Consider the following 19968-nt stretch of genomic DNA (forward strand, 5'->3'; position numbering starts at 1 on the left):
TAGAAAACAGTCATACTCAGTTAAAAAGGTATAATAAGGATGTTAAAGAAAGAACCCTCTGATGTGTTGACCAGGGATGAACATAAAAACAGCTCCCAGTTAATGTATAGGCAGCTGATGTGACTGCCTCTGTCCTCAGCAGCTTGCTCAAAGGAGCCCCACAAAGCATTTCAGCGCTGGGCTGCTGAGGGAAGCTGTCGGAACAGGAGCACTGTGTCCTCTTGCAGAGGACCGGGATGCTTTTACAGCTGACTGACTGACGGCTGCTTTGGTTGTGGCCACAGCTCCTGAGGAGGGCAGCAGTGCTGAGAGCTGAGAGGAAATGGGGGAATGTTGCACCTCCTGGAGGATGCTGAGAAATTAGTGGCCTAGGGCAGGTGCTGGAGAGGAGCTGCAGGGTGCTATCGTGGCAGCTGGGCACTGCTGGTAGCACAACGGACTGTGCCTCTGCTAAGGCGACTGCAGTCACAGAGTGAGCAGTGAGGCAGCAGGCATACGAGGCTTGCAGCACTGCCTTCCTCCCGTCTCTCTCCACGTTCAGATTCTTGGTCCAGCCCACAAAGCAAAATGAAGTAGAGGAGGGAGGAAATGTGCTCATAGTTCTTGCTTGGTTCCTATTGCAGAGCAAATGATTGCCTGCTGTCTGGTAAAGCTCATGCAGAAGCACTGATGCTTTTGCATAATGAACTGCCACCCTTGTCCCCTGCCCGAGCCGGGACGTAGGGCACCCGCAGCCTCTGGGCAGCCTGGGCCAGGGCCTCGCTGCCTCTGGGGGAGGGATTTCTCTACACATCAACCTCAGTTTCCACTCTTGGAGTTCAAAGCCATTCCCACACGACAGTGGCTGTCTGCCAATGCCAAGTGGCACACAAGGTCTGCTCGTGGGTCAGGTAGTGACATGACAACAGCGTGGACAATTGTGATGGTACTTTCTATTTATTGGTACAGCACAGCCTAGAAAGCCCCGGTTGATGCCAGCTGTGGTTCTCTGGCTGTCAGATGATGCCCCCAAACGCACACACGGGGTGCTCCCACCTCCTGACTGATGGTGGAGAAGTGGGAGGGCAGAAGTGATGCTGGGGGGGGAAGGGGCGGGAGTCAGGGGGCTGCTGTGCCTGTCATACTTCCCCCAGACAGTTTTTTTTTTACAGGTGTTACATGATGATCCCCCTGAGGGGGCCGCTCCCACCTCTTGATGGATGGTGGAGAGGAGTGGGAGGGCAGAGGTGGTGTTGGGGGGGCTAGGGGCTGCAGGGCCTGATATGCTTCCCCCTGGCATTCTGGGTGGTTTTCTGGGTGTTGGGCAATGCCCCCAAACTGACAACCTAGGGGGGCCGCTCCCACCTCCTGAAGGATGGTGGAGGGGAGTGGGAGGGTGGTGATGATGCCCAGGGGGACGGGGGGCATCATCTGGCATGCTGGGCCAGTTGGCTTTCCCCAGGCAGCGGTTGTCTGTCGGTTGGCCAATGTCCCCAAGTCTACACACTGCTGGGCTCGCTTCCATCCCCTGATGGATGCTGGAGGGGAGAGCGAAGGCAGAGGTGGTGCTGGGGGCTGCCAGGCCTCTCAGGCTTCCCTGAGGATGTGGCTGCCCCCAGGCTGACACCCTGAGGGACCACTCCCGACCCCCGAAGGATGGTGGTGGGGGACGGGGGGGTGGTCTTGATGCCCAGGGCGGCTGGGGGGCTGCTGGGCCTGTTGCTTATCCGCCAGGGTGCCGTTGTTTGGGTGCTGGCCGATGAGCACAAGCTTCCAAGCCAAGCGGGTTCCTCCCGTCCCCTAAAAGATGGCGGTGGGGGACGGGAGGTGGTATTGATGCCCCCCAGGCTGCAGAGCCTGGTGGGCTGTGGGGCCCACGGGTGCAGCTGGGCCCGGCTGCTGTCAGGTCTGGCAGGGGCCGCCCTGGTGGTGCCATCCGGCCAGTGGGCAGGTGGTTACGGCTGCTGGCATCATGTCCATCTGCCAGGCCCCTTGAGGAGAGCAGGACGAGGGCAAACTGTGGCCGCAGACATCGTGCTGGGCTCCATCAGCTGCAGCGAGGCGCCTGCGGAGAGAGGAACGTGCTGAGGGCACAGGAGAGCCCCTGCTCTCCTTCCTCAATGGCAAAGAGCCGCCCTCAGCTCTCAGCCTGTCTCAGGCCCAGCACTAAGAACGGGCTGCAGGAACGGCCGTGCCAATTCAAACATCTAATAGCGTAAATCTCAGACCACGTTAGCCAACAACTAACCGGCCTCTGTGCTTCTGGAACTACAAGTGCCTCCTGGCTCACAGCAGCCCTACATTAAAGAGTTGGGCAGGATGGGGGTGGGGGTGAACAACAACTCACTGGTTTCTCTGCCTCCATCGCCGGATAAGCAGACAGCACGTTATCATGGCTGCCAGCATGGAAACCAGGAAAGCTGCAGTCAGTGCCAGGCAGTACTTCAGTAAAACTTGATCTTCTGTGGCGTTTGCACGTCCTTCATCTTCCACACCTGGAGGAACAATGTGCTCACTGCTGTGTCTTGTGCCCTACTGGCAGTCTCACGAGAGGTCTGACATGGCCAAAAATGTTGTCTTTCACTTTGTTGGCCTCCAGGAACATGTGAAAATCCTCGGGCTGCAATGCTTCCCTGATTCCAGCGAAGCAAAGGGAACTCCCTAAGGCACTGCACATCAAGGCAGCGCCATAGGGAACCTCTTTTTGGCCTCTCAGCTTTGTTTACACTCTGGCTCTGCCACGGTCCAGACCTTCCTGGGCCATGGATTTGCTCCTTCTTCTCCATCATGCTCTAAGACTCCTTTTGCACTTGCCCACCCTCGCCTCCTGAGGCTGGGTAGTTGTCTGACTAAACAAATCTCACTAGAGCAGAAGGAGAGCGTGTGGATCTGTTTAATCAGGGTATAGACAGAAATACACTCACCACGTGCTGCCTTCTTCATGATTTTCATTAGTAAATGGGACAGTCTCTTGGAATATTTTCCATCTTCCCATGCCACTTTCCATCCCCCAGGACCTTAACAGAAAGCATTAAGATAAATCTTAGAGAAACAAAGTATTGAACTGAGCGGTCTTTTCGGTGAAGTCAACAAAGACAACAGCCACCCTGGGATGCCTGTGGGGCTCCAGCACAGGAAGCAGCCGAGAATTTGGCACAGCCTTCCCTGGAGGCAATTCTGCAGCCAAAGCATGAGGAGAACTTCCCACCACACACTGCAATCTACACAACTGCACAAGGGCATCACTGAAGAGCAGATGGTGCCAGGGGATCGTGTGAGGACAGGGCACGCACATGCAGCTGTGCATTCTCACTCACGCCTGCAGACATGCCCGGCTGACATTAGGACTGTGAGCTGGCATCTCTCAAAGGAAGCAAAAACTCATGGCATACCAATACGAGTTGCTGGGGCTTCTGTCCTTGAGCTCGGCTGGGAAGCTGGAGACCATTCGACTCCACCCGCACCTGTACACAAACACAGAGCAGCTCCTGTCAGACATGGCCAGGTACTTGTTTAGACTACAATGCCAGCTCCACAGCACTCTTCTCTCCCTGCTACACAGCAGCATCTGGCAAATAGCTGCTAGGTGCCTGCAGCAGCACCGTGCCAGTCCAAGAAGGAACCGTGTGCAGAACTGTCTGCAGAAGGGAAGGGGCTGGAAGGGGAAGGGAAGATCTGAAGGCCCTTTCCTTTGGGATAGCCCCACAGGAGGCTTATGGAGCAGATTATGCTGAACCTTTGGCAAGACACTGCTTATAGGCGCAGCTGTAAAGAGAAACATTCCCATTGTGTGTTGTGATCTCTCTCTTCCTTAGGGACCTGCAGTGACTGGAAGGGGCTCAGCTGATGACGTGGCACTCAGACTTGGGTCGAAAGTTGCCAAGCTGGAGAGGTGGGCAGTTGGCTGGCACCCAGGCTTCTCGTGCAGGAGAAATCACCGGGCAGTGAAAAGCTGAACCCTTCCTGAACTACCACAACCACATATGAGCAGAGAGTGTGAGATGTAGGCTGGTGACTTACCTCTGGCATCCAGCCCAGGCTCAGGAACAGGACTCTGCTTTGGTAATTCACCAAGAGGACCTGCAGGCACAGATGTGATCAGACACAGGTGAGGAGAGCTTCCACTGCACCTTGGGGCCTGGGGTTTTTTTCTGCAGTGACCTGCGAGGACTGACGGCAGGTCAGGGAATGACATGGCCCAAACAGCAAACGTATAGGTTCTCTCCTCCAAAGAGTGGCAAGGGCTGCCTTCCCACAGATATGTGACAACTCTCCAAATAAAGAAATACTCAGGACAGATCTGTGTACAGCCTTTGAGGCACAAAGAGACTTGAAAGACCCTTGGAGGTTCCTGAGTCCATCTTGTCTGGTGCAGTCTCTATCCTCTTATCAGCTCTCACTGACTGCATTTCCCTCTTGGATCCCCACAATGCTGGCCCCATGCTGGCTGTACCTCCCTCTCCCTGACGGAGCTGCCATCTGTGTCACAGGGGTTGTGCCGCACTCAGTGACATCTCTGTGTCTGCTGTAATGAAAAATAGCCTTAAATATGACAACCCCTTTTCTGGACAGTGCTCCTTGAAGACTTTGTCTGCAACACTGTGACCTCCCTAATGAACAGTTCAAGCCTTCAGGATTTGAGGGAAATGGCTTGTTAGGTCTTTCTGCACTGTAGTGAGCCCCACAGCGTGTGTGGTGTCCATGAACTTCAGGCACTGAGAGAAGACTGCTGTAACCAAATGATGAAGGTGCATTTAAAATGCTGTCCAGAAATGTTGGAGAGTGTTGGAGTATTAATTGGTCCCTGTGGGGCCATTACCAACAAAGCCTCCCCATAGCTGTGTTAGAGCAGACAATTGGAGGCCATGATCATAGGCAAAGGCCCTGTGCAGGTGCTTTGAGGTTGAGAAAGCCCTTGGTTTGTCTGATGCAACAGAAGGGTAGGGCCATCGCTGCAGCCTCTGGGAAGGGTGGTCCTGTCCCTCACTGATGGCCCAAGGCTCTCTTACGGTCAGTGGGATGTGGGTGTGGAGTGTCCTGTGAGGGAGAATGATAGGACAACTACTGGGCTCCCCATAGGGCTGCAAGGCAGCAAGGAGGCCCCCGTGGCACGAGGACAACACGTGCCCTCTTGAGCCTCAGCAGCAGATACAACTGCCACAGCCTAGAGGACAAAGACCTTGGTTTTCTGTCGGGGCCCTCCAGCATTGCCAGTGCTGTTACACAGAATCACAAAATGGCCTGGGTTGGAAGGGACCTCAAGGACCATCAATCTCCAACCCCTCTGCCACATGAATGGCCACAAACCTCCACATTTCATACTAGATCAGGCTGCCCAGGGCCCCATCCAACCTGGCCTTGAACACCTCCAGGGACGGGGCATCCACAACCTCTCTAGGCAGACAGTTCCGTTTCTGGCACGAGAAACTCAAATCTAACAAGCAGGGACACTGCAGGGGTTGGTGGCACTGTGGGTGTTGGGATCAGATGCCTCACTCTGCTTCGAGGAGAAACGTGCAAATGAAGAGTAGGTACCCATTCGTGTGTGTAAATTCTTTCAGTACACTCGGAGGCGAAGCGATTTGCATTCCTGGTCCACAAAAGAAATCCTGTAGCACAGAAAAGGCACCTTAGCCTTGCGTATGAACCACTCAGCACTCAGCTCTGAGCAGAAATGAAACAAATATCTCACGTCAATCTGAGCAGATCAGATCCTGGCACAGCCCTCAATTTCGGGGAAGCTGGTAACCCATTTACAAGTAAGGCTGTTCTTGAGACACTCTGTAAAAGAATTAAGAATAATTAATTGGTATCGTAGTCCAGGCCGAGTGGCTTATAGTAGACTCCCGCAGTGACGCCCACTTTAGTTCCCTGTCCCTCAATCCATACCCAGAGACTTTCAACCATGTCATTCATTACTAACTGTAAGCTCCATTCCATCCAGCCCACCAGTACACGCAGCAACCCCATCCCATCTCACCTGCCCTGCATCTCCGCCCTAGAGAGCCCAGAGCCATCCATCACACACAGCACACTCCTCACAGCACCATTCCCACCATGTCTCACTCATGCTGATGATGCTGCAGCACACAGATCCTCCAACTCTGGATGCCTACATGAAAAACAAGTAACAAATAACAGCCTTGCACATGGGCACCCGGGGGGCTGGTTGTTCCCTCTTAATGCAACTAAACATGACGTGTGACAAACCATGAGGGGAAATCCACCATTAAGATGATTTGTTCAGGATAAAATAATGGAAAAACAGCTTCATTGTCTCACCAAAATCAACTCCAATTCCTGCAAGCTGCATTCCAAGCACAGCAAATGAGAAGGCCCTGCTGCAGGAGATGCCAGACACACCTTCCCAAGGACAAAGCAAAAACCTTCAAGCTCAAAAGGGATCACTTGCAAGGCAGGCATGCACTGGAGAGCACTCTGATATCTCTGTGCTCTGGGGATGAGCAGCTTGTGCACCGCGTGGGTTTGCATTGCCTTCTGCTCCCACCACCTCCAGAAACTTGGGATGGTGCACTGAGGAAGAACAAGCTCAGCTTTTTGGAGTTTTATTGCAGACAAACAAGGCTTGGCGTCATACAGCCGCTCTGACCAGCTGATTAAAGCATTCAAGAAGAGCAGCAGAACCAATGTGCAGCACAGTTAGGAAGGATGATGGGGCTGTGTGAAAGAAATGCCCTCCCAAAAGCAAGCACTGGGCTGGAGGAGGCACCAAAACCAAATCCTGCTTGCACCTTTCCCTCTCTTCATTCCACGTGCTGACATTTGTTTTCAGAACAAAAACAAGACCACAGTGAAGAAAGCTTCAGAACAACTCAGCTACTTTATTCACCCCCTTCCCTTTCCACTACAAATGGTTCTCAGAAAACCTCCAAGAATCACATTACTGCTCTCCTGACCCTTCTCCCAGATTCATCAGAGCACTCACAGATCACTGAGAGCAACACATGCACAGACACACAGAACATCCCTACACTGCCGCTTCTCCTTAGGAAATGGCATCAAAAAGCTGCTGGCAGGAAGAGCAGAAGAGGAAAGCGGGCATGGTGAGAGAACTGCTTAGGGCAGCAAGGAAAGGCCATCTGAAGCTCCTGGCTTAAGTCCCTTCTGCAGAGGGTGCCAGTGATGCACCAGAAACACCACCTGCAGGGCCAGCGAGGAGCTCTGCCCTCTGCACAAAGCCCTTCTCACACTTAAGGCAGTTCTAAGGCTTCCAGCCACGTGAACTCACTGGTGCAGGCACAGATTGGACTTCACCCAAGTGCAGACACTCCGGAACCTCAGCAGGTTCCAGCTGTGGCCAAAGCTCTTCTTGCAGGCTGCACATTTGCAGGGTTCCTCACGTGGATACACTGGTGTGCTCCCAGTTGAGCTCCCAGCTCTGGACAGACCTCTTCCTGCAGTCAAGGCACTCACAGGGACTCCCCTGGTTGCTTCTCTGGGGACTACTGACGGTAGAGATCCAGACGAAGCTCTTCCCACACACTCTGCAGACAGGATTTCTTCCTTCCTGGTGACATATCGGCCAGCTGAGGTCTCCTTTGGGTCCTCACCTGCTGCCCCACAGCAGAGGAGTTTCTACAGGGAAGGTAAGAGGTGACTCTCCTTGCACACAGCCCTGGCAGAAATGTGCCACCTGGCAGAGGATTTCCTGTGGCTGTGACACATCCCACCCTGGACTCTGCTTTGTATGACCACTCAGCAAAGCAACTGCAGCTGGAGGAGAGCAATATGCATAATTCTCATGGAAAGAAGGAAAAGAGGATACAGTTTGGCCACAGAGCTCTTCCTCGACTCAAGGGATTTGTAAGGTCCATCACCACACAAAGCCATAGTTGGTCACCAAGCTGGGGCTCTGGCTGAAGCTCTTCCCACGTTCATGTGTCTGCAGGCTCTGTACCTTGTGTGGCTGTGCTGGTAGGTAACGAGACTGCAACTGCTTTTGAAGGTTCCCAGCGTCTTGAGATGCTTCTACAGCCTGCGTGCGCTGTGGATGTGCTGGTGGATGTTGAGACTAGACCTGCGTTTATAGCTCTTCCCACGCTCAGGACACTGAAAAGGTCTCTCCCCTGTGTGGATGCGCTGGTGTTGCTTTAATTCAGAACTGCCCCTGAAGCTCTTCCCACACTCAGGACACCGAAATGGTTTCTCTCCTGTGTGGATGCGTTGGTGGGAGGTGAGGTGGGATCTCCTTTTGAAGCTCTTCCCACAGTCAGAGCACTTGTATGGACTCTTTGTTGAGCGTATGCACTGGTGGTTAATGATGCTGGAATCTTTTTCAAAGCTATTTCCACACTCGGTGCATGGATTCTGCTTTTTCTTCTGGCACACAACCTTGCTCCTGGGTTCTTCAAGCTCCTCTTGACCTATGTTGAAGTCCAGTGGGATGCTTCCTGTCTTTCGCAGACACTTTCCCTGTGACTTCTTGATGTGCTCACCCTGACCTTGCTCCAGGCCTCCTTGGACATCCCTTCTGATTTCTTCCACACAGGCACTACTGCATCGCCTTTCAGCCACACCACTTTCCTGCTGATCCTCCAGTATATCTGTAATCCCGATTCCTGCTGGATGAAAGAGGAAATCCAGAAATAGCACACAGTGCCCAAAATAAAACACAGAGATGGCTCTTCCTGCCCCAAACCTCTTCCCTCCACCACCTCACCTGGGCTGAGGTCTCCTGGCACGGCCTCAGGGCTACGCACATCTGGGATCCAGGGCTCTTCTCCTCCTTCAAGCAGGGAGATCACCACGGGTCTGGGGGCTGCAAGTGGAGCTTCAACGAGAGAAACAGGGGAGATGAGAACATTTCCATCCTTCTGGCACAGTGCCTGTTCAACAGCTCCACTCTGTGTCCCTCCCCAGGGAGAAACCACACTTTGGGCCTGAATGATACTGGCCCACAGCTTCCTTTCGAGCAAAGAATGCTTTCACAACTCTGAAAATTATGAAGGAATGTTTTCTTTAAAATTAAATTGTGAACGGCCTGTTTCTTTTCTGAAAATATATCAATGACCAAGGCATCAAAATGTCTATGGCAACTGAATGCAAAATCCTACATGGTAAAGGAGTAACCAGGGAGTCGTGTATGAGCCGGAGCTGGTAGCACCGTGCAGCGCACCGACAGAAGGGCTGGTTTTCTCCCTCCTGGATGATGCCCGCGTGCCAGCACCGACCCTGGGGCATTTATGAGTCTGCCGTGCATGGTAATCCCTCCTGAAACTCACGCTTCTCAGTATTTCCTTTGTTGCTGTCGTCGTTATCAATATGTAACTGCACAGCTATTATTCTAGGCCCTGCCTGCAGAGGCTCATTCTGCACAGCCAAAGGTGCCCTAACGAGGAGGAAAGGCAGCAAAGCCCTCACCCAGCGAGGCCACGCACTGGTACGTCTCCAGCATCACGTCCCGGTAGAGCGCTCGCTGCGCAGGGTCCAGCAGCGCCCACTCCTCCCTGCTGAAATACACGGCCACCTGCGCAAAGCTCACGGGCTCCTGCAAGCAAAGAGGCTCCTTGCTGGGAACAGCCAAGGCCCAGGGAAGCAGCTCGCACAGGACACAAACTCCTGTCCCAGCCACTTCTCTGGCCCCAGCACACACGTGCTGCATGAGGGCACCTCCCTCTCCCCCGGCATTCGCATCCCTCGCCCCTCGCCCTCTCCTGCCTGCTGCCCCCAGCCCCTACCTGACACGGATGTGCTGTGGCCATCTGCTGCTCTCCTGCAGGTGAGATGATCACGGCCAGAAGGAAATGTCGAACTGGAGCCTGCAGGGACAAGAGAAATGGCAGGGGAGCTGTGACGGAACGCAGCAGTCCCTGTCCCAGCCCAGCCCTCCACAGCCCATCTGCAGGACACTGCCTGGGCGATGGCACAGCAGGCCTTGCACAGGAACACAAGCAGCAACAGCACGGGCAGCACTCTAGCTACAGCTGATTACAAATCACACAGCTGACTCAAACTGGGGGGCAGAAAGCACTGACACCCGGTTCAACAGCTGAGGGTACATGAACTGTATGCCTAAAGGCAATGCAGAGCAATGAGTCAGTCATCTTACCCCTAAACAGGGAGCAGCCCAAGCGCCCCTTGAGCCCTCCTGCACAGCATTGGGTGCACAACAGGAGCTCCCCACAATCAGGGATGTCTCTTGAGGTCACACCTGTACAGAGATCCCTCTCAGCTTGATGTCAAGACACCTTGCTGACACAGACCTTCTTTAAGAGACCCAACATTAGTTTCGAGCTTCCTGAGCTTCTAAGGGGTTGTGTTACAATGAATATCTGAAGGTAATCATAGAACTATACAAGGGCCTGGGTTGAAAAGGACCACAGTGACCACCTAGATTCAACCCCCTTCTGTGTGCAGGGTTGCCATCCATCAAACCGGGCTGCCCTGAGCCACATCCAGCGTGGCCACGAATGCATCGAGGGATGGGGCATCCACAACCTCCCTGGGCAACCTCTTCCCGTGTGTCACCACCCTCTGGGTGAAAAACTTCCTGCTAATATCCAACCTGAATCTCCCCTGTCTCAACTTAAAACTATTCCCTCTTGTCCCGTCACTATCCACCCGTGTAAGCAGTCGATCCTCCTCCAGTTTATGCGTTTCCCTCAAGTCCTGGAAGGCCACAATGAGGTCTCCCTGGAGCCTTCTCTTCTCCAAGCTGAACGAGCCCCGCTTCCTCCTTGCACCAAGAATGCCTCGGAGGCTGCATTTCCCTCCTCTCCCCCCCACCAGGGGGCGCTGCTCCCCACTCAGCTCAGCACGCACCCTGCGCTCACTTCCAGGGCCCGTTCTCAGCAGCGTGCGCCCTTTGCACCGGGCAGCCTGGGCTGCGCTTTGCTGACGTGCTGCTCGGGCGGTTCTCCACGCGTGCTCCAGTCAGCCCGCAGGCTGTCAGCTTTCCAGCGTCTATCACACGGCCCAGTGCCGGAGCTGGCGCCGATGCTGGACGTGCTCAGGGCCCGCAGCTGAGCGCTAAAGGCATCTGCGGCTGCCGGGACAGCCCGAACAAAAGCCTCGGGAGGGGTTTGCACGAGTGCTGCAGCCCTCCCCAGTCCCTGCCTCGAAACGGCGTTCACCTGGAAGAGAAAAATGCCTGCAGCTCCTCTGCACGAGCCACGAGGGGCACCTACCTCGGGTGCGGAGCAGGCTGCTCCCACCTCTGGTGCAGGCAACCGGGCTCCTGGGAGTCGCTCCTGGGAGAGCAGGGGATGCCGAGTGCCCGCAGCCCGGAGCTGGCCGCAGGACGGCCTTGCTGCACCTCCTGCCGCCGCGGTGCTGCCCGGATGGCTTCCAGCCAGGCTCTGGCCGCTTCGGCACAGCCTCAGGTGCCGGGCAGCAATTCCCACAGCGAGCACGCCCCGAGCCGGCTGCCAGGCCGTGGGCAGTTTCACAGCTCGTTCTCGTGGCACATCTGCAGCCGTGGGAGAGAGGGGAGGATGGGGGCTGTTTTGTCACGCTAATGAAGCGTCGCTCTCTGCTCCGTCCCTTTGCTGCCTTTGCTGGGGACATTCGCACATCCTTGGGGTCACACATTCCCACGTTGCTGTCCTGGCGCTCCTTTAACTCCTCTCACCCGTGAGCAGGTCCCAGAAGAGGCAATCTCCGGCTGCCCTGCTCTCGAGGGCAGCATCTCCCTGCAGCTGGCTCACTTCCTCACTGAGCGCTGCCCATGGCACTCATGGCACGTTTCTACTCACTGAGCGAGTGACTTCTATTGCTAACAACTTCCTATCCTGCTTTCTCAATTCGGTCTTCTCTGCAAGGCATGAGCATGGTTAAGCTCTCTGTGTACGAGGGCCAGCTCTGCTGTTCACTTATGTAGATCTACTGACTTTAAGGTCACCCAGAAGGAACCGCCCTCGGGGTAACCGGGGGTTTGTGTCCGGAGAAGACTGCTTCCTTTTCTATTGCATTTTCTGTGGGGCAAAAGTGGGCTCCAAGTTTCACTTGGCAATGTTTAAACTCTACACATCTTTCTGCAGGGGATGTTCCTCTGAACTTTGCCGTGATCACAGCCGCATCTCATCTCTTTCCTTTGTGCTGGTAACCCAGCTGCACGCATGAGCAAAATTATTTCCTCCGCTCACATCAAAATTTTCTAGGAAGCAATGGTTTTGTAACAAAAGGGCCAGTATCCCTATGGCAGAGGAGGTTAACACATCCTCTTCTGACTCTGCTCTTGAGAAGAAAAAAAAAAAAGAAAAAGAAAAAGAAAAAGAAAACAAACAAGGAAGCTAACAAAGAAGCCCACCCTAGTCTAGTCTGGGACATGGTTCACCAGATTCTTCCAAGTGTTCTCACTTCTGTCTCACTCAAGGCTAAACAGAACTTCCATATGTGTGGAAGAACACAGATCATGGCCTGAACAGGATGACTTGTGGAAAATCAAACTCCATAACCACAAAGTGGTTATAAAGCAGGTATATTTTGAGTTACAGCACTGCACACACACGCTGGGTACTGAGGGAGTAGCCTCTCCTAACATGCACACCGTAAAAGGACAGTTTAAGGATATCTATAGAGACAAGTTACACATATGCAAGAATAGGAGAGGATATTACGATTGATTCTAAGAAAGGAGGCGTAGATTATTCTGATATTACCCTTAGTATAGGAGGAGATATTCACTGGTTCCAAGAAGTTATAATATTCTCCACCCCAACTGCTGAGTTACTGTGGCTTGCAGCTCTTATTCCTTGCTGTAGTGGCACAGCAAGGAACCAGTAAGTGAGCACGAGTGCCTGGAGCGGTGCGAGAGATGCGTTCCTCGGCTCACCTCCCCCTTCTCCAGGCTGCTGCTAGGAAGGGTAAGTCAACCCCCGTCTGACGTCCCCCCCGAAGCGTCTGCGTCACTTTTTCTGCTCTACACCTCCTTACCTAGTACATAATTCCGAAACAATTCTAAAGAAATAGTCCCACATCAATTCCCCCCTTTTCTACAATCTAGCAATTGTCACATCGCTAGATGACACCATTCTCACCTCAGGATTTATGAAGAACGCCCTGCTTTCCATCTTTTAGTGTATCTTATGCTGTTTCCATTAAACATACTCAAGAAACAATGTAACAACACATACGAATATTCCAAGAAAGAGTAAGACTACACAAGCCTTGAAGAGTTGCTTTAGCCAGGCAAAGCTCGGTAACCAACTGGTTAATCAGCTCCACAGTTCTGTAAATCCAAATGAGGTGTTATCCAAAATAACTTGGTGGATCACCTGAATTTATTCCCATAGTTTAGTGTGCACATCTGTTTCTTTTCTTTGAGTTTCATCAGTTTTGATTGATTATAGCGTACACCCCTCCTTCTTTGGCCGTCAGGAGATCAAGAGCCATTCCTTTCTGCAATACTACTTGACTAAGAGAGGATACCTCTGTCTGCAATCCAAGTATAGCATCCATAGTTGAGTTCTTGATTTCCCTAATGTAGCTGCTATACTGATAATTGCCTTTTCTGATTCACTTACTCCTAGTCTAGGAATAAACCATCCAATAAAACTACGGAACCCAGAGGGCCTGTCTATATGGGGGTTATTACCTGCTTCACCCTTTTCCAAGAGGTTCTCAGTATCCCTGGAGGAGGCGCTGTTCCATTGAAGCACTAAGTATCCTCCTCATAATGTCCTTTCTAGTTCTCAGGAAGGGTCTCACATTGAGGCCTGTCTATAGTTGTATACTGAATTTAGGTCCTTTTTCCTATTGTCGTGATTTTATTTGCACACCTACGCCTACTTCCTGCTCCACCCATAGTGTCCAATTGGTGGAGGGAATCCCACACTGAGGGATTTCCATTCCTCCATCTCTTGGTAAGGCTGTACATATCCAACAATCAGTGAGCTTTAGGCTAACCGCTAGTGATATTTGAATAGGTGATTTCACACCAGGCTAAAGCAAGTGCAATCTATAAACACATTCTAAACTTACTGTCTCTTAATCCTTAGCTCCAATGGTCCAGTCTTCTTAATATTCCACTGGGGTTGAAATGTCTTCTTAACTCACGTGTAGCTCCACAAGCTTGCTCTTTCACCTTGATTGCTGTATATAATATGATATGATATGTTCCGGAACCCCAAATCCTGGAATTATCTCTTGTAACAGTACTTTAGTTACTCCCTGCACCTTGTTGGTCCTGCAAGGGAAAAACCTCTGGCCAACCTGAAAAGGTGTCTGTTAATACCAGCATATACCAATACCCCCCTTTTCTTGGGAGTTCAGAGAAATCAATTCACCATTGTTGCCCAGGATAAATTCCCTTCCCTGTTTGTCCCAGGGCACCCTGGGGCCTGTTCTAGGATTACTCTGTAAACAGATCTCACATTGCTGTGTTACCTGCTTAGTGGTGGTGTATAAATTCCAAGCCACAACCCATTGGCTCAAGTATTTATACAGGGTCTCGGTTCCCCAGTGAGTTTTCCTGTGCTCAGCCATGATTATGGCCCATAATAGGGAGGTGGGAACTATTATCTTGTTTTGAAGCCTGCACCTCTGTGTCCTCTGTTTCTGAATGCTCTCCAAGCCCCCTCGATTAGTTTATCCAGGTCCTGTATTTTGCTTCCTTTACTCTGTGTATCGCCGGGAGAAAAGAAGGACATTCTTGCTCTGATTAGCAAAAGACCTTGGGAGATGTAAACAAGTTCAGCAGAATGAAGGGAGAAAGCCGAAAGATTGTAACTATCTGTGCCAGACTGAGCCTCTCGACGTGATCACGAGGCGTCCAGCTTGTGCACCTGGCACGGGAGTGAGCAGATGCTATCAAGGTCAAGCTGACCAGTGGCAAACCTGAGGTGGCTGACAGAGGTGAGTGGCCTGTGTGCCACGGGATGGCACAAGAGGGACGAGCCCAGCTCTAGTGCCATCTCCTTCAGGGCAGGATGGAAGATCCAGCACTGCCGCATGCAGCAGGAGGGTCACAATTCATAAGACACTTGACCAAGAGCATATTGTTCAAGTTCACTGTACACAATAAAAGTTTTTGTTCTGCACGAACAACAGAGTCTGTGTCTAATTGCCACAGGTAAACCTTAGTCTGCTTTGCCCTCCTCAACCTGAATGAGGACCTCTGGATAGGATTTAAAAAGGGCATAGAGAGTTTTTACCAGTATTCCATAGTTGTATATCCATACGCAACACCACCTTGTCATCCCTAGGAAAGTCCGGAGCGCCTTTGCTGCTTGAGGTTCCACAGTCTGGCAAATCACTTCCTTCCTTGTTGTTCTCTAGGGTTTGGAATCCAGCAGCAATTTCGTAACCCAAGGTTACTTGTGGCCACGCCATCTGGGCTTTCTGTGGAGAAACTCAATAGCCATCAAGTCCGAGAAAGTTTAGCAGACTAATTGTCCTTGCTATGCATACCTCCTTTGTTGTGGTAGCTATCAGAAGGCCATCCATGTGCTGTGACAGGGTTCCTTGTCCTGGGGCCGTACCCATTGCTCCAGTCTTTGGCAAGTTGGTTCCTGACTTTTCAGTGGGACTTTTGTTTGTTTGTTTGTTTGTTTTAACCTCTGGAAAAGTGCTGTGCATGTAAGTTGTGTTGCTCTTCCTGAATCAGGATTCTCCCACTCAAAGGTAAACATGAGCTGATTCTCTGGACTCAATGGTGGACAAAAAATGGCATCTTTTAGGTCCAGAACGGCAAACCATGCCAATTCACCTGATAATTTTGAAAGCAGCGTGTATGGGTATGCTACCAATGGGTATAAATCCTACACTATTCTATTGATGGCCCTTAAATCTTGTGCTCACACTCCAGTAACAACCCGAATTTCTGAAAACTGTCAATTATTGGCTGGATTCCTTTCCCATCTCCGAATTTGAGGGGGTACAGTTTAATCCAAACCGGCCGAGCTCCCTGCTTTATTCTGATTGCTAGTGGTGCTGCATTCTTAGCTCTTCCTGGGGTCTCTACTACCCACACCCCAGGATAGACTTGATCACTTCCTTTGTCTGGGATCCTGGTCCCAGCAGGGGTAGTGATCAATGCTAAACTAAGCACCTCCATTAACTGTTCTTCTTGTACCTTACATTCCAATTTTCCTTTCAACTTGATTTCAAGATTCCAGTTGTTCTGATAAATCTCGCCCTACTAAAGGCTTTGGTGAATTTGGCACCTACAAACATTTGTGTATCCCTACCTGTTCACCTACACTAAGTTAAGGGTTAAGAAAGTAAACTTCCTCACTTTTGCCAGTGTCTTCCCTTACGGTTACAAATTCACCACTCACTGGAGTATTTAACACCCAATTAGATGCTCCAGTTACTACAAATTCCACACTTTGCTGCAATTCCTTCCTCAGCTTAATCTTCTCTACCCTTGACTGTTACTGCATCTGTTACCAAATCCAGCGCCTCTTTTCGCACTAACTGCTTTCCCGTTCAACAGGGGCAGAACCCTCTTGGGCCCTTCCAGCTCTCCCCCTTCAGCTCTTCCTGAGGAGATCTCTGGGTCCTAGAGCCCTGCTCTCAGCTCCTCCCTTCCTAAGGCTTCCCGTGCTAACACTGGGATATCAAGTTTCCCATGTCTCTGCAGATGAAGGCTATTTGTTCCCAGCATCTCATCTCCTGACTTCGCAAAAACAATATTAACTGCTAAATGGTCATCGCCTTCCAACCACCACTGATTACAATTTTTAATTAAAGTTTTCTTGCTCACGGGGCCCCCAGGCTCTCCAGCAATATCTCAGGTGGAATTTGCCTGGGAACTTCCTTTCCCTGTGTTCCTCCATACTTAATTTCATTGATTCTTTATTGTTCCCCAAAGTCCACACCTTATAGCTCGTAAGTTACTGTGACCAAATACATACTCCTCTTTAAACCCCAGTCCACAACGCCAACCAAAATGCCAGTTTCCTCTATTCCACTGTAATTCCTGGGCAGTACTACAGGTCAAGGCTCTGATAACAAATACAGGGTTAAACAAATATCCAACTAAACTCGATTCCCACGTTCACACCACTCACACCTTGGATCCAAAGGTTAGCATTCACACTAGATAGCAGCCGCTTATAAAGTCTCGTTGCTGGGTAATGGAGTCTGCCTACTTCCCCAGGGCACAGGAACACCAAATTCCCTGGGCACGAGCTATAACCAATGTCTCCCAGCAACAAGAGCACTTGTATTGTAAATGGAATTCCACAAGCAATAATTTTATAACAGAAACACTTATCAATCACAAAGATAACAACAATGAAAAACCAGTTTGGACATTTACTCGTTACATGATCCTACCAGGCCCCTTCCTGGCAGCTAACTGCAAATGCCCCCCAGCGCATTTTTGTTGCGATGATTTCTCCAAAGTATTACAAAGCTTACATTCCCGAGCGCATTATAGCCTCAATCTCAGGGTGCCTTGCAAGATTTCACCTCGGAATTCTTGAGATACCTCCCCAAGTGGGACCCTGCTCTCAAGGGTTGTGCTCCCACACCGATCTGCATCACACAGCCTATAGCTGTGGATCCACCCTCTGGGGGAGCACCCTCGCTCCTTCACCCAAATGGAGGACATCTCCTTAAGACATACGGGTCCCTGTACCTGTAACGTACCTGGTCCATACCAGGGCTCTTTCTCTGCCCCACAGTGGATGTGTGGGCCTCGAGAGTTATAGCATAGCCAGCCCTCATACAACAGAGAGCTTAACCATGCTCATGCCTTGCAGAGAAGACCGAATTGAGAAAGCAGGATAGGAAGTTGTTAGCAGTAGAAGTCACTCGCTCAGTGAGGAGAAACGTGCCATGAGTGCCATGGGCAGCGCTCAGTGAGGAAGTGAGCCAGCTGCAGGGAGATGCTGCCCTCGAGAGCAGGGCAGCCGGAGATTGCCTCTTCTGGGACCTGCTCACGGGTGAGAGGAGTTAAAGGAGCGCCAGGACAGCAATGTGGGAATGTGTGACCCCAAGGATGTGCGAATGTCCCCAGCAAAGGCAGCAAAGGGACGGAGCAGAGAGCGACGCTTCATTAGCGTGACAAAACACAGCCCCCATCCTCTCTCCCACGGCTGCAGATGTGCCACGAGAACGAGCTGTGAAACTGCCCACGGCCTGGCAGCCGGCTCGGGGCGTGCTCGCTGTGGGAATTGCTGCCCGGCACCTGAGGCTGTGCCGAAGCGGCCAGAGCCTGGCTGGAAGCCATCCGGGCAGCACCGCGGCGGCAGGAGGTGCAGCAAGGCCGTCCTGTGGCCAGCTCCGGGCTGCGGGCACTCGGCATCCTCTGCTCTCCCAGGAGCGACTCCCAGGAGCCCGGTTGCCTGCACCAGAGGTGGGAGCAGCCTGCTCCGCACCCAAGGTAGGAGCCTTTCGTGCCTCGTGCAGAGGAGCGCACGCTTCCTGCCCCCTGCCAGCAGCGGCGGGAGGGCAGCGGGGAGCGGCACCAGGCGGGGCGGAACCGGCGCTGCTGTAGCCCAGGCGGGAGCCCGGTCCCGGCTCCAGCTCCTGCCCAGCACGGCAGGTTTGCTGGGCCAGACGGGCTGCAACGAGGGGAGCAGCGGTTCCCAGGCGTGTTGCAGCCCGGCTTGGGCTCCGAGAGGCACAGGAAGGGGTTGGAGCTGGGACAGTGAGGAAGTGAGCAGAGGAGCTCAGCGTGCTCTGCTGCCCGGTTGGCTCTGTGTAACGCAGCCCAGCCGGGAGTGCGTTTCTCCCTCTGGGCCACGGCAGACACGAGATGATCCCGCTCCACAGCTCTGCACGCATGGATTGATGGCAGCTTTCAACTCCTCCTTTGGAGTGTCTGAATGGGAAGCCTCCAACGGGGGAATTTCCACTCCCCTCTCTCTCCCCGGCAGCCCGCAGTTTCCCTTCGGGGACCCAGCAGGCAACATCTGCCTCTAGCGGCCCTTCCAGCGTTCCCTTCTGTGCGCTTAGCGCCGGGCTGACGGCTCACCTGGGGTCGTGCAAACCCCTCCCGAGGCTTTTCTTCAGGCTGTCCCGGCAGCTGCAGGTGCCTTTAGCGCACACCAGCTCCGGCACTGGGCTGTGTAATAGACGCTGAAAAGCCGACAGCCTGCGGGCTGACTGGAGCACACGTTGTGAACGCGGCCGAGCAGCACGTCAGTAAAGCGCAGCCCGGGCTGCCCGGTGCAAAGGGCGCACGCTGCTGAGAACGCCCCCTGGAAGTGAGCGCAGGGTGCGTGCTGAGCTGGATGGGGAGCAGCGCCCCCTGGTGGGGGACGAGGGAAATGCAGCCGCCGAGGTCCAGCCCAGTCCCCAAGTGTGGGGAAAGCGCATTTCTGGAACGTAGGTCTCACCCTATATGACTACATGACCCACATGACTATGAGCTACTTTATAGCTCCTTTTGTATACCAGAGGCTTCCTCCCGCTTTGTGAATGGATTTGGCTTAGGTGAGGCTAAGATGTGTATTACAGTGTTAGGTGAGGGAGCTGTAGAGCTAGGGACAAAAGAATGTGGCATGATGCACGTGAAATGATTTGCTTTAGGGCATTTCATCATTGATGACAGTCCAAAAAGCCCACCCAACAATCTCTCCTCCTCAAAATTAAGACACTTGCACTTATGCCTTTGCAGGACAGATCTTTCCAGGTACAATCCCTTCCTGGTTTTGTGCAATTATCACCAGCCTCTGTTTTCAAAAGACAGGTGCCGGTGACAGATAGGTGAATATCTCCAGGAACCAAACTGAAACAATAGAAGCTAGGCACTTAATAAAAAATAATCCCTCACAAAGCCCACCTAAATTGTTCAGTATCTAAATATTTTTACAAATCTGGGTCATGGATCCCTAAGTTCATTTGGGGAGATGCCTATGTGGTCATCCTCACAGCGGTATGAGTCCCTTTTTAAAGCCGGTGGGGCAGGAAGCCTCCTCTGCATCTCCCAGCATCCCTGGCCTTTGGTTACTACTAAAAGGTTTCTCTTTAGCTCCTGTTTCATCTTCCATCATCACAAAACAGCTGCTGTAAGGTCTTCTTCCCATTTGGCCTCTGACTAATCACATCTATCCTGATGTCTGATAGAGAGAATGC

The 19968-nt window shown here is 52.3% G+C and overlaps 2 protein-coding genes across 3 annotated transcripts; both read right to left on the bottom strand.

The window, feature by feature from the left end:
* Positions 1-1608: 1608 nt before the first annotated feature.
* Positions 1609-6696, bottom strand: LOC149914754 (uncharacterized). Its single transcript, XM_090125587.1, has 5 exons — positions 4000-6696; positions 3372-3443; positions 2904-2996; positions 2327-2474; positions 1609-2044 (listed from the first exon to the last, which is right to left on the bottom strand). Exons 1-5 carry the CDS (start codon positions 4172-4174, stop codon positions 1882-1884), a joined length of 651 nt encoding a protein of 216 aa, XP_089981713.1. The 5' UTR covers positions 4175-6696; the 3' UTR covers positions 1609-1881.
* Positions 6697-6801: 105 nt separating this feature from the next.
* On the bottom strand, positions 6802-19284 carry LOC149914755 (zinc finger protein 621-like). Of its 2 annotated transcripts, none has more exons than XM_090125564.1 (5): positions 18866-19284; positions 9678-15449; positions 9361-9487; positions 8660-8770; positions 6802-8561 (listed from the first exon to the last, which is right to left on the bottom strand). In XM_090125564.1, the coding sequence occupies exons 2-5, from the start codon at positions 9699-9701 to the stop codon at positions 7969-7971; spliced, it is 855 nt and encodes a 284-aa protein (XP_089981690.1). In that variant the 5' UTR covers positions 9702-15449; positions 18866-19284; the 3' UTR covers positions 6802-7968. The 2 variants fall into 2 exon arrangements, with proteins under 2 accessions (XP_089981690.1, XP_089981691.1); XM_090125565.1 differs by lacking the exon at positions 18866-19284 and adding an exon at positions 17536-17851.
* Between the last annotated feature and the right edge of the window lie 684 nt (positions 19285-19968).

Source organism: Phasianus colchicus, chromosome 27 (assembly GCF_987193195.1).
Source record: "Phasianus colchicus chromosome 27, bPhaCol1.hap1.1, whole genome shotgun sequence".
Classification (NCBI taxonomy): domain Eukaryota; kingdom Metazoa; phylum Chordata; class Aves; order Galliformes; family Phasianidae; genus Phasianus; species Phasianus colchicus.

Bases quoted from the DNA above. Each gene is read 5' to 3' on its own strand.
- LOC149914755 (XM_090125564.1), bottom strand. From the start codon at position 9,701: ATGGCCACAGCACATCCGTGTCAG. The intron at 8,771-9,360 runs GTGAGGGCTTTG...CTCTCGTTGAAG, and splicing joins CCAGTGCGTGGCCTCGCTGG to CTCCACTTGCAGCCCCCAGA. The intron at 8,562-8,659 runs GTGAGGTGGTGG...TCTTTCATCCAG, and splicing joins GCCAGGAGACCTCAGCCCAG to CAGGAATCGGGATTACAGAT.
- LOC149914754 (XM_090125587.1), bottom strand. From the start codon at position 4,174: ATGTCATTCCCTGACCTGCCGTCAGTCCTCGCAGGTCACTGCAGAAAA. The intron at 2,475-2,903 runs GTGAGTGTATTT...TTGTTCCTCCAG, and splicing joins CATGAAGAAGGCAGCACGTG to GTGTGGAAGATGAAGGACGT. The intron at 2,045-2,326 runs GTGAGTTGTTGT...CTCTCTCCGCAG, and splicing joins CGATGGAGGCAGAGAAACCA to GCGCCTCGCTGCAGCTGATG.